The sequence below is a fragment of the Molothrus aeneus genome, chromosome 5, assembly GCF_037042795.1.
Source record: "Molothrus aeneus isolate 106 chromosome 5, BPBGC_Maene_1.0, whole genome shotgun sequence".
Lineage (NCBI taxonomy): Eukaryota > Metazoa > Chordata > Aves > Passeriformes > Icteridae > Molothrus > Molothrus aeneus.
Window position 1 is genome coordinate 33,946,528 of NC_089650.1, and position 15,222 is coordinate 33,961,749.

General features: G+C 36.9%; 1 protein-coding gene across 1 annotated transcript in view; it reads right to left on the reverse strand.

Moving 5' to 3' along the window:
• Window positions 1–15,222, reverse strand: part of TRHDE (thyrotropin releasing hormone degrading enzyme) — a 209,370-nt gene that overhangs the window by 102,238 nt on the left and 91,910 nt on the right. The window contains exon 6 of the mRNA XM_066549990.1: window positions 9,905–10,042. Coding sequence (XP_066406087.1) covers window positions 9,905–10,042 — 138 coding nt within the window. The remainder of the gene's footprint in view (window positions 1–9,904; window positions 10,043–15,222) is intronic.

Here is a 15,222-nt window from a genome sequence, read left to right on the forward strand (position 1 = left end):
AAACAAAAGACCTACAGTTATTTTTCTGTGTGCTGATAAACCTGCAATTCAGGATTAAGGTTACCTTCTCTCTAGCTAAGAGAAATAACTATAAATAACTATAACTAATATTCTATAACTACAGAGAATTACTCTATCCTCTGCCTCAATTACACTAAATTTTATTCATACTGTTAGAGCTATTGTTATCAATAGTAAGTTCTTATAATCAGCTTCCTTTTCACTGATTAAAACAAGACTCAGACCACACACAGGCACACACAAAGGCATCATTCTTTCATAAAGACCTTCTGATTTAAGATGATAATCAATTACAAAATTTCACGGCTAGTACTATATACCTGATGTATACCAGTATTGGTGGTTTTTAATTAATCAGCCACAGTACACACACTTTAAATAGTTCTCTCCTTAAATGATTTACCCTGAGCTATAGGTGGCGTGCCTTGTCAAAAACTTTTTTAAAATCCATTTTCTTCTCACTCTCCCCTCAAGAACTCCAGCTGGATAGTAAGAACAAATTCCCCTTTGCAGCAGTGATGACTAGTCAAGATCAACATATGTGCTCACTTATCTTACCCTTTATACCCTATAGAGTCCCCATTTCACTGGAGAAGGAAGACAAACTCACCAGCCTATAGCTCCCAAGCAATCCTCTGGCGCGGCAACTATTTCTTAGGATGGTCTACATCCCACTGCCAGAAGTTCTGCAGCTCCCTATCTGCTTACCCTCACAAGGTGCAAGTGGATGCCACTCAGATCTGCAGACTTTCTAACAACTAACAGTTCTTTTAGCTAGTGTTTCCCACACACCTACCTCAAATTGGTGGTTTCTGCAACCTGTTACAAAGAATAAACTGAGCATGGGAATTAACCTGTTCTTCAGCAGGAACATCCAGCACAAAAAATTCATTGCACTCCCCTGGTAGATCCTTAAAAATCTCAGTCTCCATTTTACACTTTGACCATGATATGGTCTCACTACATAAGCCAGAGCTTATAAACAGCTTATAAATCTGTTGCATACAGTCAGTCAGGCCTACACTAGCTCACCAGAATCACCTCATAACACAGAAAAACTTCCAAATTTTGGCTAATGTGTTTACAGATTGAAACATATCTTCTCTTCATGAAACACACAAAGAAGAACTTTCTTTTAGAACTGTGAATGTAATAGAAGCAGCATACAGGTTGTGGTTTTTTCTTTTAAATGTTGAACATATTTTTACAGTTCTCTGTCAAATAGAAGCCTAAGGATATCCACAATCAAATCAGCTTTTAAGTGAGGGAGTATCATTTCATTTCAGCTTAAATTTCTTAAATTCATACATTATTCTTTAGTTCTCAAAATCTGGGGCAATTCTGTGAGTCTAAGTTCATTTAAAATATTAGAAGAGCACGTTACCAAGCACCTATACAAAGAATGCATATTTGCACTTTAATTTTGCAATATGAACACTAGCCAACAAGTAATATCCAAGTCACGTTTTTCAAAACAATCATTCTTTGTTGGTACTAAGCAACCACAGCTGGATACCCCATGAAATTTAGCTTATTGAGAAAAAACACAGCATGAATTAACGCAAAAGAATAATATACATCAAACACATAGCAAAAATGTGACATTTAAAAAAAGACTTACTTTTTTTTTTTTTTTAAAAACCCAAAAGTAAATATGCTGCATCTTGGAGATATCTAACATAAAAGAAGTATGTTTTGACTAAGTCACACCTGTGGAATTTGCTCAAAGAAGAGCAGAGAGGTAGACAGAGGTATACGTATGTAAATGAATTATTTAAAAATTTGGTTAACTGATGTAAGTAGTGTGATGTGTTACACTACATGCAGTGCACTGAATTTACTGAATTCTCCTGTACGAATTGAACACTGGATCCACTTTCAAACACAAGTATTGCATTTCAGCTGCATTTCCTTAAGCAAACACATTCCCTGTATGCTCTCCTTTTTATTTTTCCTTTTTTTTTTTTTAATTTTCCCACAAAGGGAGAAGTTCAGTCATTCCTCAGCTCCCACTCAGAAGGTTATGCTGAAATGTATTTTACTTTCCTACCTTTATCACCTGAACAGTCTTTTATCTTATGTGGCCTTACTCTGACAATTATGGAACAAGAGTGTCCTATTCATGGCATCAGTTACAACATGATCCTGTTGCAGGCTCCAGAGAGATCTCTGTTAAAGCACTTCTATCAAGCTGTAACAGCAGAGATAATTGCAAAGGCTTCTCTGGAATTCTTCAGCTGTCTCTATCAAAACTATCTCATCTCTGAGAACTGCATAAGTACCCACTGAGAAATTCTTTTCAGGGAATTAATTAGATTGTATCATGAGTCACCAACACTAAATTCCTCTTTCATTTTCAGAAACTGAGCACTGTAATACAACAGCATACCTATCTTCTGTATTCTCCAATGGCACCTCCAAATATTACAAGAAAAAATGAAGCTTAATGCAAGCGAATTTGATACATGCAAATGCTTCCTTATTTCATTAGGGTAACAGAACATACTTGTTTAAATGAGTAAACATGTGCTTATGATTTCCTCCCTGTGACAGAAATGTAAAATGTTTAACTTAATTTCTAGAGGCTTTGTCTCTAGATAACCCACATAAAAGCCAAGGGAAGAAATACAGAAGGAGATAGGTATATGCAGATCATGCAGCATACTGGTACCAAATGTCACAGTATGAGACTATCCCGAGGGTCTTCACCCAGGCAATCATTCAGTGATGCACTGAAGTACCTTAAGCACACAAGCAACCCAAATAAAATCCAAATAAATTCCTACACACATAAAGTTGAACAGCTATGTACCTGGCTGATTGTGGCACTCACTGGTTTCCTTGCACTTGGCAACACTTGTTAAACATTAAGAGACTATAAGGGACCAAACAAAACCATCCCTACTTGATTTTAATGATACAGACTAGAAAAAAAATCAGTCATTTAATTAATCTTTACTTTTTAAAGCAACAGAATTTCCAATTGATATTTGCTTATCAGGCAGTGCACACTCACAAATTAACATGCTGTTTATATTCAGCAATAAAACAGGACATGTTTTAATAAAAAAAAAAACTTACATGGTTTTTAAAACTTTATTAATAATGGGTAAACCACTATTTTTCAAATCAGCAAGTATACCTGCAAAATACCTGTAATGTTTTTTTAAAATCCTCAAAGATGCATAAAAGCACCTTACAGAATGAATTTTACAGAATGAAAGGCCATTTATCTGATGCCAAAACATCACTGAAAAAGCAACATTATATTCAAGGAGAGCTTTTCACTTGGAAATAATAATCATTTTCTATTCTGACAAACACAGCTCTTCTAGGGCTGGATAATACCAAAATGGTCAGACAGTAAGATGGCTTTGGCAAAATACTTGTCTTAGTCATAAATTCGATCACAAATTTAAGGAATATGACACAAAGAAGAAAATTCAGGGGTATATGACCATAACTAATCATATTCTTCAGCTGGATATTGTCACATCATTTTCCTTGAATAATAAAATAGTATCCATTGCCCAGAGAAAATGCTATCGTGACTCAACTTACAACAGGAGTTTTACTTGGCCTCAGCACCAAAATCCCTCTTACATGTTCTGACACCAGTGACAAGGACAAAGGAACATTACACTTTTTTATTAACTGCCTTTATATAAAAATCTTCAAGAAAAATTACTATTCTTTTTTAGTTCACTAAATACCACATAAGAATTTCAATCAATTTGCCTAAGACTGATTTGCAACTATCTATAACTAAACCTGCCATTATAATTTCTCTTTTTTAATACCTCCTTTAAGCTCCATAAGTTATCCAGTGAAGATCAACATATCTTTATCATATCTTTAAACATATCTGAAACATATCTTTAAAAAGAACAGCAACAACAACAAAAGTGTTCCAGAGGTTTTTCTAAAGAGTCCCCTTTTGAATAGAAATCTTACAGGATCATATTTTGATCAAAATATTGACCATATTCTTATGTCAAGTTTTTTGTTCCTTTTGCTCTATTTCACTAACTCAAATTTATTTTCTATTTCTAATTCTTACCTTTTCTTCCAAGTTACTTTAACACTTGTAACTTGCTCTTCTGTTTATTGATCTAAACCAGGATGTGTATCAGCAACATCAGCCCTTGTCTGTACACGGGCATTTTTTTTTGACTCCTTCAGGGCAAAAAAAAAAGAAAATACGTGTAACTTTCTGCTTTGCCCTTTGCTGCAAATGATCATTACAAAGCAGAAACAGAAAGGCAGAAAAGGCAAGTGCATGTCAAGTGCAAGTGCAACTACCTCCATGTATACCTGTCTTTATGAACACTATTTTAAGTCATGAAAATATCTGAGACACAGATGCACTATTTTGTTCCTTTTAATGGCTTTTGGCGAAGGAAGGATGGTAGGACATGGTGTATAGACCTACTGTCGCCATTTCTGCTTTGATCATCTTCTCCAGCCCTTAGGAGCTGCCATTTGCCACAGCCTTTCCATGGGAAACAGAAAGAATGCTTGGACCACAACAACTGCCTTCCCGACAGTGGTCTGCCTTCATGGAGTGGTCTAGTCTAATAAGCTCTTCTTTAAAATAAAATGCTTTTATTAACATTTGTGCTCCATCTTTATTATTTCCAGTCAAACCCATATGCAATTGTCCCTGGCATGTGGAATACATAACACTCCTGAAGCACTGTCCATGTGTAGCTGCTTATACCACACACTGTAGTTTCCATGTTTCTTCTTCAGAAAATAATAACTAGAATACATGAACCAGTGTAAAGGGTTAAAGACCATTTGCTCCTGCTTGAGTCAGGATGGTAGGAAGATGAGTTAAAAGAAGTATTTTAAGTATCTTGAAGCACCTGTCTAGCTTTAAGCATTGGCAGCCACCAGCTAAACTGGGACAGCCTCCATACTTCAGGACAAGCACTCCTGGAGCTGCTCTGAACTTGAACCTGTTGGTATCACTGACTGCATTTCAATTTCCTTTCATACAGGAAGCAGTAACAACCTACAGCCTTTTTATCTGACCAGAAAGACATTATTTTCATTACAAGATACCTCCTCTGTTACAATGCATTAGGAACAAATGGCTCCTGAAAGCACCATCTGCAATCTGAGCACTGACCTGTTGCACTCACAAGTCATGGAAGAAAAATCAGCATCACACAAATGTGCACCCTCTGGACTTAATGGCACCCACAGACAACAGTACAGCTAAAATGGGGAAAACAAAAAGCTCTTCCTTTACCATGTCAAGTGAAGGGGTTCCAAAGCCATCTCTATTGTATTGTAAGACTTTCAACTAGTCTGATACCACCTTATGCTATCAATTCAACTAAAGAAAAATTAAAAATAAAACCTATTGTACAATTTTTAGGGATTTACCTAGCATTTCTTTCATTGTAAATGACCTACTCCCACTCTTTTGTCACTTCAGAGATGCACATCATCGCAATTTCATTGCACTCATGAACTGGCTTTCTTATAAACTACTATTCCTGAACAGAATATGGGGTAGTGGTTTGGGGGTTTTGTTTTGGTTTGGTTTTATTTTGTTATTTCAGTGTGATTGTGCTTCCCAGTGCCTGAGGAACAGAAGTAAAAAAATGAAGTTTTTAGAGAGCCTTTCCAGTGACTGCATTAGCCCTCCTGTTCTTCCACATTCTTGCAGAACACGCTACATTGTAAATTTTCAAAGAGAATTACACCCAAAAGGGTGAGCGAGCCACTGTTTTCAATTTCTTAAATTCTCCTTTGCCAGAATGCAGGGAAGCTGTGCATTTTTCTTTGTGTAAAGTTTTAGTTGAACAGATCTCCTAATGCAGAATGTTGCTTTTGAGGGAAAGCAGGAAGCATGGTTTCTCTTTATTACTATTCGAAATAAATCTTCCTTCCATCACCTGACACTGAAAGAAGAAAAAGGAAATTTTAAAGATGTGGAATAGAGTTAAAAAGGAAAAGGAAGTTATACATACAAGGGTTTAGGAAATAATTAATTGTTTGCATTATAAAGTCAGGGTCAGTAACTGGTCTCACTGCTGAGGTTAATTTAGCTTACATGGAAGGAAACAATGAATATTCTTCCCTATTCCAGTCATCCTCTTCCTTGTTTTGATTATTGTTTGTCACTTACCAAGGCATATTCTTTGGGGGTACTTTTATAGCTACACTCCATCATAATGGTCTTGCCTGCACTGATTGCTGCCAGAATCTCCAACCAGCACACTTCAAAGCATGCAGCAGGCTGACTGAACTGACTTCAGATATCTGGCTCCCTAGATGTCCTTTCATCCCTTCTCTTGTCTGGCTGTGGCTGCTCATCTAGGGCTATGACTCCTTTAGTTCTGTCTGAGATGGCTCTCCCTCAGGTTGCTCTGGGTCTGGCTGTTGCCTTTGAGATGCAGCTGCCTTGTTTCTCCATTTTATTAGAGCTGGTTTTTCCATGCTGATTGTTGCTCCTCGTGTATTCTTGCTGCACTCTCTCCTCCTCTGATGCTGCAGCTCTCCAGGGCTATGATTCCTGCTGTCAGTTATTTCTGGTGTGGAAAGGCTGTCACGCTTTTTGCTTTGATTTAACAATTCTCAGTTCTACTCTTGTGTTCAACAGGCTATATTTTCTACTGCACTTGGGATATAACCACTTTTCCCGTCATCGTGGGAGGACACTATCTCACTTCCAGCTGCACTGGGAAGATATATGCACTCTCTGATGCAACTAGAGAGCCTTGAATCATCTACCAGTACTGTTTATTAATGAACTATCACGACTTCTCATTTTTTCTCTACTTATTTGTGGCCCTAGTGGAGGATGACAGGCTTCTATCTGAAGAATGACTAGCATGATGCTTTTCAAAGAGGCAAGCTTTACCCTCAACTATTTAAGTGGAAAAACATTGTGTGTTGCCAAGGTGTAGTGTCTGCTTCACTCTGCTTGTGGGATTACCTGAATGCCATGTGGTTTATGTCCTGGATTTCTTCATACATGCAATCACCAAGGATGAGAAAGTAGAAATGAAAAATATATTCAACTGTGAGGCAACTAAATAGCACATTTTCAATGGTCATTTCTGAAGTGTGTAGAAAAAGCCATGACTTTAGAATGACAGCTGAGTGTCTAGCAGAGATGGGTACTTTAATGGTGTCTGATTTATACCATATTGATGACAGTAAAGACAATGAAATTACAAGAACATTCTATGACTGTCATTTCACTGAACAAAACTTACATCAGAGAAAGTTTCATCATTTCAATATCATGTAGAAAATTGTGAAGAGAGAATAGAGATCACATGGGCAATGCAAGCACTCAGGGAGCACAAGATGGACATTTAAATAAAAAGTTAAAAGACAATGAAAAAAAATCTAAAATGCAGGGAATGGATGCTGCACATAGTAATAAACTCTTTAAAAATATTTTATTTAAGACCGTAGAAAAGTCCTCACTGATGGTCCTGACCCAAAGTTTAGTAGAGTCAAGAGAAAAAAATTCCCGACAGCCTAATGATTTACAGCAATTTAAAAAGTCACTCAACCAAAGACAACCAAAAAGTCATCCCAGAAACACCAGTAATAATTTTCCTCCAGCAGGGCTCATTGTGTGTCAAGGGCTTTGTGGCACCTGAAAATATTTGAGCCCACACCTGATCAGGTGAAAGTTTCAGTGTAATTTTACAGTTTGGATTTTACCAACATACTATTCACCACAGCATTTACACTAGTAGACACTAGAGAGCTAGAGGAATAGGCTCTATTCTGGGTATTTAATAAATAAACTTATTTCCAAAGCTGATTTTCAGTGTAAGCAATGAATGCATGCATACAAGATTTTCTAGGAAAGAAATGATATAAGTTATGTTAAATTTGCTCTAATTTATCCTCAGAAGGAACAGTGTAAGGTGTTTCAAGGAAGGTACTGAAAAGAACAGCTACAAAGTAAGTCAGGAAAGTTTCTTCCCATTAAACAATAGGCTTGTATGCTGTTAATTAACTTTTATGCTTCCTATTATATAATAAAGCTTGTATCTTAAACCAAAAGGATAAACAGCTATAGAGAATAGCAGACAGACAAATTACCAGACAGGAAAAAGAAAGACCTTGTAGGTGAAAGAGTGGTTATTTTAATCTCCTCAGCTATGAAAGTGTGTAAGTAAATTCTGCTACTGCCATTTCCTAAGGTAGCTTGCTAGGTCTGGTAACTGGGCTCAAAATTTACAGGATCATGCCCTGGTATGAACACAACCAATGTCACCTAAGGGGAACTGGCCACTAGAGCAGCTAAGTGGAGAGATGCTGCTGTATCCACTGGGCATGGCCACTGTTACTGAAAAAGGAACATTTACACAGATAGATACAAGACAAATTTTGTACTGTAATCTCCACAAAAAACAGACTGATCCTATTAGCCTGCATAAAAAAGCTATCAGTATACAGATGCATCCTATTGTCCTATTTGTCATTTCAATGTAAATGAAAATTACTCGATGATTGCAGTATTCATAAAATTGTCATGTACTACAGTTAACTGTAAGATAGTGCTATTACTGTATAAATTAGCAAAAATAATTAGATTGAAATATGAAGATACTCATGTAAGATAAGCCTCCGAACCTACCAAGGTCTAGCTATCACCAGAAAGCATATGATTGAAAGATTTAAACAATGGGAATATTCAGTATGCCAAAAGGTGCTGGCTGTTACAGCTTAATTGACCTAGAGCAATATTTTCCAACATACCTAAGGGATTTTTGAAAATGTTACTTGGGCTCTTGAGCAACTGCAGCATTTTAGAATCTTGTCATAAGTATTTTGTGGTTTTATATTCCATCATAGGTACTTATTACATGGTCACATATACCCACACAAACACACACTCTGATTTGCCCATCCTTACAGGCATATTATCCTTTCATGGAAGAAGACCAAGGTGAAGTTATTGCAGTCTAGGAATAGCTTATGACTACAAGAGAGGATAACACCTCTTTTTCATCCCAGAATGAGCAGGTTCAGTCACCAAGTCAGTTCTATGCTTCTTTGCTACAGTCTGATGTTAGACAGAAAATGATGCAGAAGAAAAGATAATTAGACACAAAGGCCACAGTCAAAAGACTCTTGTGACCGAATCATCATCAGAGAGCTCTGGTACAGGAAGGCTGCAGGCAGCAGCCACTGTGTCACACAGCAAACACATATGGCCATGATACACAATTTTATATGTCATAGCCTGTAGCAGAGAATAAGCAATATGGTATGGTAGGAAACACCAGCTTTCAGGCCATGTGCTAACAGCAAGCCCAGTCATGTTATGGAGGAGGGAAACTCCTGCACAGAAGCTGCTGAATCCAGAAACTGGCCAGAAGACTTTCAAATCATTGAAATGCAATTTAAAATTGACTGAATTTAATACCTATTCTTTCACCAGACAGGAAGGCAGTTTCTCCACTCCCAGTGTTCAGCAATGACTTCAGAGTTTTCACTAGCTGACAGTAAAACTCTTATGCATAGAAAAAACTTTACATTTAAATTTAGCCCTCGGTAAGTTTTCTAGAGAGTTTCAATAGGACAAAAACTACATATCCTTTTGCTTTTTAAAGCATCTAACACAATTCAGACCCTGTCAAAAAAATAAATAGTAATAAAAAGCCCTAAATCTTGTTAGTGAATTTTGACAGCCTCTCAAGTTTATTTATAACATTTACTAACGCTTGATATGTTGAATGTAATTGGTTATAATCACTTTAGAATATTCCAAATGCATTCCACACATATTAGTTTCCCATACATAGTTTAACAATGGTATTTCTTGTACAGATGGCATATGATCTTCTTATAGCTCCTGACTTATCTGTATCATATAGATAAGCTTAGTTAGTCTCACCTTTTTATAGGCAATCCAGTCAAACACCCTGTCGATGTCTGAGGCTTGCTGCACTTCCTGGGATACTGGATGTGAACTGGCCAACCCATCCAGCAACATCACTTCATGTAGGACATCTGTCAGAAATCTCTGCTTTTCCTGAAATACAGCATATGCAGTAGTATCACAGGCAAATACATACTTACAGAAATACAGAAATGATGCATAGTTACCAGAGGCAGTTGGCTACCAATACAGTTGACTAAAATCAGACCTGCTTTGAATGTAAACCACCATGACCTCCTACAGTCTTGAACAGGTATTTGGAAGAGACTCAGACTTGGGATCCTTTGCTGCAGTGAAACTTGACTGAAATTAAAGACCATTAAATGAATCAAAATGCATCCATATGTCCAGACTGGAATTCTGATTATAACTGTTCATGCAGACTTACAGGGAGTGGGGAGAGAGGCAAACAAGCAAAATCTTCAATCACAAAAATAGCTGTCCTTGAGCTCATTGCATATGCAGGTACAAAAATTTTTGACAAAGATGGGTAAATACAATTACTACTTTTTATTTAGTGAAGTTTAAGTTATTTGTCTCTTAGTGACAAGTTCACTTAGCAGATTAGTGTGGGACAGGACAATTAAGAGACCTCAAAGCAGTGTCACAGCAGATGCTTGCACTCTTTCATGACTCTAGTATAGAAATCCTTCCTCCTCAAGAGCTTGAGCCATCTACAGACTTTGTAACTTCCATGTGAAGAAAACTATTATCATGTCTCTTCACAAGTGGGAAAAGAGCTGCATGTAGTTTAAATGACATAGTCAGTCACAGCTACATCAGAGGCAGGTACAAACCCAAACAACATCCAACACAAGCATTTGTTTGATTACCTTCCATAAATATGGACAGCAGAGGTATTTCAAAACAGCTGCCTATTTACTCTGGCAGCAACACTAATGAAATGTTCATGTATACTCTATGCATTGTGCTGCAGTCATTTGTACAGTACAACTAGATGGGGCTTTTTCAGATGAGAAATGACATGCCCTCCTCATATTGCATTCATGTAGATGTCTTTTATCCAAAACACTTTGTCATGAAAGAAGAACTTAATTTACTTGCTTTTTCAAGTCACAAATAAATGCAAAGAGTGAATTAAAAATTACATAAGGATTAAATAAGCTTTTTCACCTGAAATGGCATATCTCAAACTTTATCTAAATTATAACGATTCCTGAATCAATGTCAAACTACTGCCATGATATAAAGAAACTCTGGGGAATGCTGCACTTTTTTCAAAAACCACCTTGATGTCATTAGGTAAAATACACACACAATTGCATAATAAATTCTATGTTTAATTTCTTGGGTGGCAAGTTTTTGGTATCAATGTGTTACTTTAAATCATTTTTATAAGACAGCTGAAAAGCTCTCCCAATGCTGATCTATCTAGAAATAAACCTTCATGTTAAAATTCATTAGAGCACAAGAAATGTACTTTGAGCTGATTGCATATCCAGGCAATTAAAAACACAGGCTACAGGAAAGCCAATTACCTACACACTCTCATGTGGCTGCATGAGGTAAGGTTTGTAAAACAAAAAGTAATGTCTTTTTCATATCATTGTTAATTTTCTTAGGCATAAGCAGTTAGTAACTGTCCTTTTTTAATGGGAAAAAAGTGTAGAGAAACAATTATAATGACAGTCCTACTCAGGACGAAACTGCTGAGGTGTAAAAATAGTAGATATTTTTGTTACACTTCACTCACAGTCTTTATCAGTTACAAAGCCCCAGTTTCATCAAATGTATGATATGTAACACATACAGGTGTGAACACACCTGTCTCCAAATTCAGGTTTGGATCCCAAAAGACAAACAATTGTGTGAGTAGATTGTCACTGTTTGGAATTAACTCATTAAAAGGACCTTGGATAATCACAAATTAATACCTTAAATACAGAACCAGAATCAAGAAAATCAGCACATGCCAAACAAAGCGAAGATGCAAGAAGAAAACTAAGCATATGAAAAGAACAGGATACATTTTGGTTTTCTCTTTGTTTCTTTGGTTATGTCCTGAAGGACTGAAAAGGAGAACTTCAGATTCATGATCATTCATTGAAGTTACGTAGCTGAAAAAACTTCCTTGAAATTTACGGCGGACTGTCACAGTGCGATACAAATGAAATAGTTAGTATGCCTCCAAAAATGCAAACCTACAGTTTAGTCAGAATTAAGAAGGCTTTTGACCTATAAAGCTAAATTTCTTGAACTAAAACGATTTCCACAACATTCCAGCCTTTCCCTTTAGAATAAAGCCCCTGAGAGCAGATTGGAGAAGCAAACTCAAATATAATTTCCGGGAGGCACCGACAGACTGCTGGTTGACAAGGTGCCTACACCTTGAAGAGGTAACAAGAAGCAAACGTGCAGAAAGAAACTAAAACTGCCTTAATTATGTTGACAAAACACTACCTCAGCTCTTGAAGTCCTAATATCACATTAAGGGGAACAGGTCAATATGTGGGACCAAACTGCTTGTACAGATGAAAGAAGGGCTTCTATTCCCTAGTTATTTTACCCTGTGCATACAGTGGAATTGATCTGTTTTAACTGACACCATACAGGAGTAAAGAAACACTCATGACAGAAATGGTAAAGGAAATCAATCTTGGAATGTGTTTAATGAGACCAGCAAGCCAGCAACATGATAGGTGTCAGGTTTGCAGCTACACATTGAAACAATGACAAAATGCTGTTAAAGATGACCCTTCCCTGAGGGAGTTCAACTGCAAGAAAAAAGGCAAAGACTGTGATCCAGCTGTGAGGAAAAGAGGGCTTCAGGTGAGTCCTGCAGCCTTGCTTGGGAAGTGTCAGTAGCCACACGCAAGTGCAACACTAACACAGGGCCAGGGCTCTGAGCAGGAAGGATATCACAGCAGCACAAGGTGAGTCTGAAATAAGGACAGAGCTGCTTCCACACAAATTTGTGCCTCACTTTAAAAACAAAGAGGAAGCTCCTCCACTCCCTTTCTTCCTACTGCACACTTGGAATCCCAACTCTCCATCTCTTCTCCTCAGAGCTTTCCTTGAACTGTGTAGAGTCAAAGTCTGAGACACCAGACCTTTGTTGAAAATAAAACATATGACAATCATATCTGGTGGTTCTCATTCTTTAGAATGCTTCCAGGTGCAGGGACTAAAGTGCTGTTATCAGATGAACACGTCTTTAAAATATCTACATTTTCTGATTATTCCCAAACATCTGTGGTCACTAGACTCAAGTATTTGTCTCTTCATAGGAATGATTTCTTTCAGTCTTCACCAGTAAGACCTTCTCTGCTTTGCAAAAGATTTTCCTGAAAGACTTGTCCTTTTTCTGTGCTATCTCCTCCCTAGCCAACACTCAAATTCACCTTGTTCTTGGGATAAAGAGAGATAGTGGCCACTCTTCATGTATAAATGTCCTGTACCTTCAAGAAGCATTTACCTTCAAGAAAAATGTATTGTGTATAACAGGGTAATAATGATGTAATGGAGAGAGGTTGCTGCTGGTGATTTTACAATATCATATTGAGGTATAATGTAAGAGCAAAAGCATGACAATAATGTAATACTTAAAGACAGTCACATAACAATAATTTCTAAAAATTATTATGAAATACCAAGGAAAAGAACAAAAATGAAAGAAAAAAAAAGGAATTAAAGAAGCACCATAATGAAAGCCCAAACTGATAATTAGTACGCAAAAGAGATCAAAGGCCTCAATATTAAAGGCATTGCCTTTGTTCTGGGACAGCCATTTGAACACTTTATGGACTGCGAAATCTACATGAATGAAGCTTAACATTGCTGTGCAAATCTGAAAATGACCTTCCTGACAAATTTTCTGAAAACATCATCTCCATAAGAGCTTTAGTAGCCACCAAGAATACAAAGAAGAAAAGTGATTTCTCATGAACAAGCATTTGCAAGACACAAATATTTGGGTTTACAGGGAAAGTGCACCCTAGGGAAAAAGAAATAGGGGCAAATTTTTAAAGCAACCAAAGAACACCAGCATATACACTACCAGCAGTTGAGTTCTAACAAAATGTATTACAGGATGAAGCTTAAAAAAAACCAGAGGAATATAATCTATGAGGAAATCTAAGGTTTGGTAAAATACATTAGGGCCAGATAAGATCCACTGAGAGCCAAAATCAAGTTCTTTCTGTCTACATGCTTACAAATCCTAAGTTGTCATAGCACAGGAAGTCTCCTGAGTACTTGCAAATGACAGCAATGTTTCCTTCTTGCTTTCCAATAGTAATCTTTTGTAAATACCTTGAGCAATTTAAAAACTGCTTTTTTTTTTTTAGTTTGCATCTCTGATGTGTGCCTCAATTATGTGTATAATTTGCTGAAGGAGGCCTGCAACACATTCTACACTGATCAGCTGTAAACATGTCACAGTTCCATATCTACCTTCATAACCCTCTTTTCTGCATTTCCTGTCAAAGATCTTGCAAAATTTACTGAGACATTTTCACACTGACTGACAAAAAGGCCAATTTCATTCTCCAAGATCATGTTTTGCCACCATATATGTAGTAGCCTTCACTGAAATAGTCATTAAGCAAACAGATGAACAGAGAGTTTTCCTCATGCATTTGTCTTTAGAGCATCTTAAAATATTAGGCAACAAAGTATGAAGCTTATTCTCTAATTCAAACACCACAGAAGAAATCTGTAAAGGAAAATCACCTCAATTCAAGAAACAGTAAATAATACTTAAATGAAAAGTGGCTTTATGATGTAGTTGGCATTCTGAGTAAACTTCCAGCAACTACTGTCAGAAGCTACCATTCATGAAAATACTTTTTAGTTATTGCACACCTAGACTGTGCTTCAATCTGAAAGTGATGAGATTCAACAAGTTAAGTCCTGAAGGAAGCAAAGATGTTTTGCAGACACACCAAAAATTACTTACCAGTTTGTGCTCCAAGCAACTGCACACTGCCACAACTTTAAAATAAAGTGGTAGCACATTCAGGATTGCTGAAAATTTGAGAATCCGTCTTTCAGTTAAGAATGCCCTCAAAAATACAACTAAACTTTTCTATTGAATTTCCCATATCAACCATACTTTCTGATGAAATGCATATTCTTGTTTCAGCAGGAAAACACTGTAATGAGTCCTTGCTTTGAGGCAAAAGTTGCTGCAAAGTTTCTCATCTTTACTGAAGATGAAGTGTCTACTGATTCAAAATTATGTGAAATTCAGACAGCTGAGTGAAATTTTTTTCTGAAACTAAAGCTTCATCTAAACCCTGAACTCAGAAGGT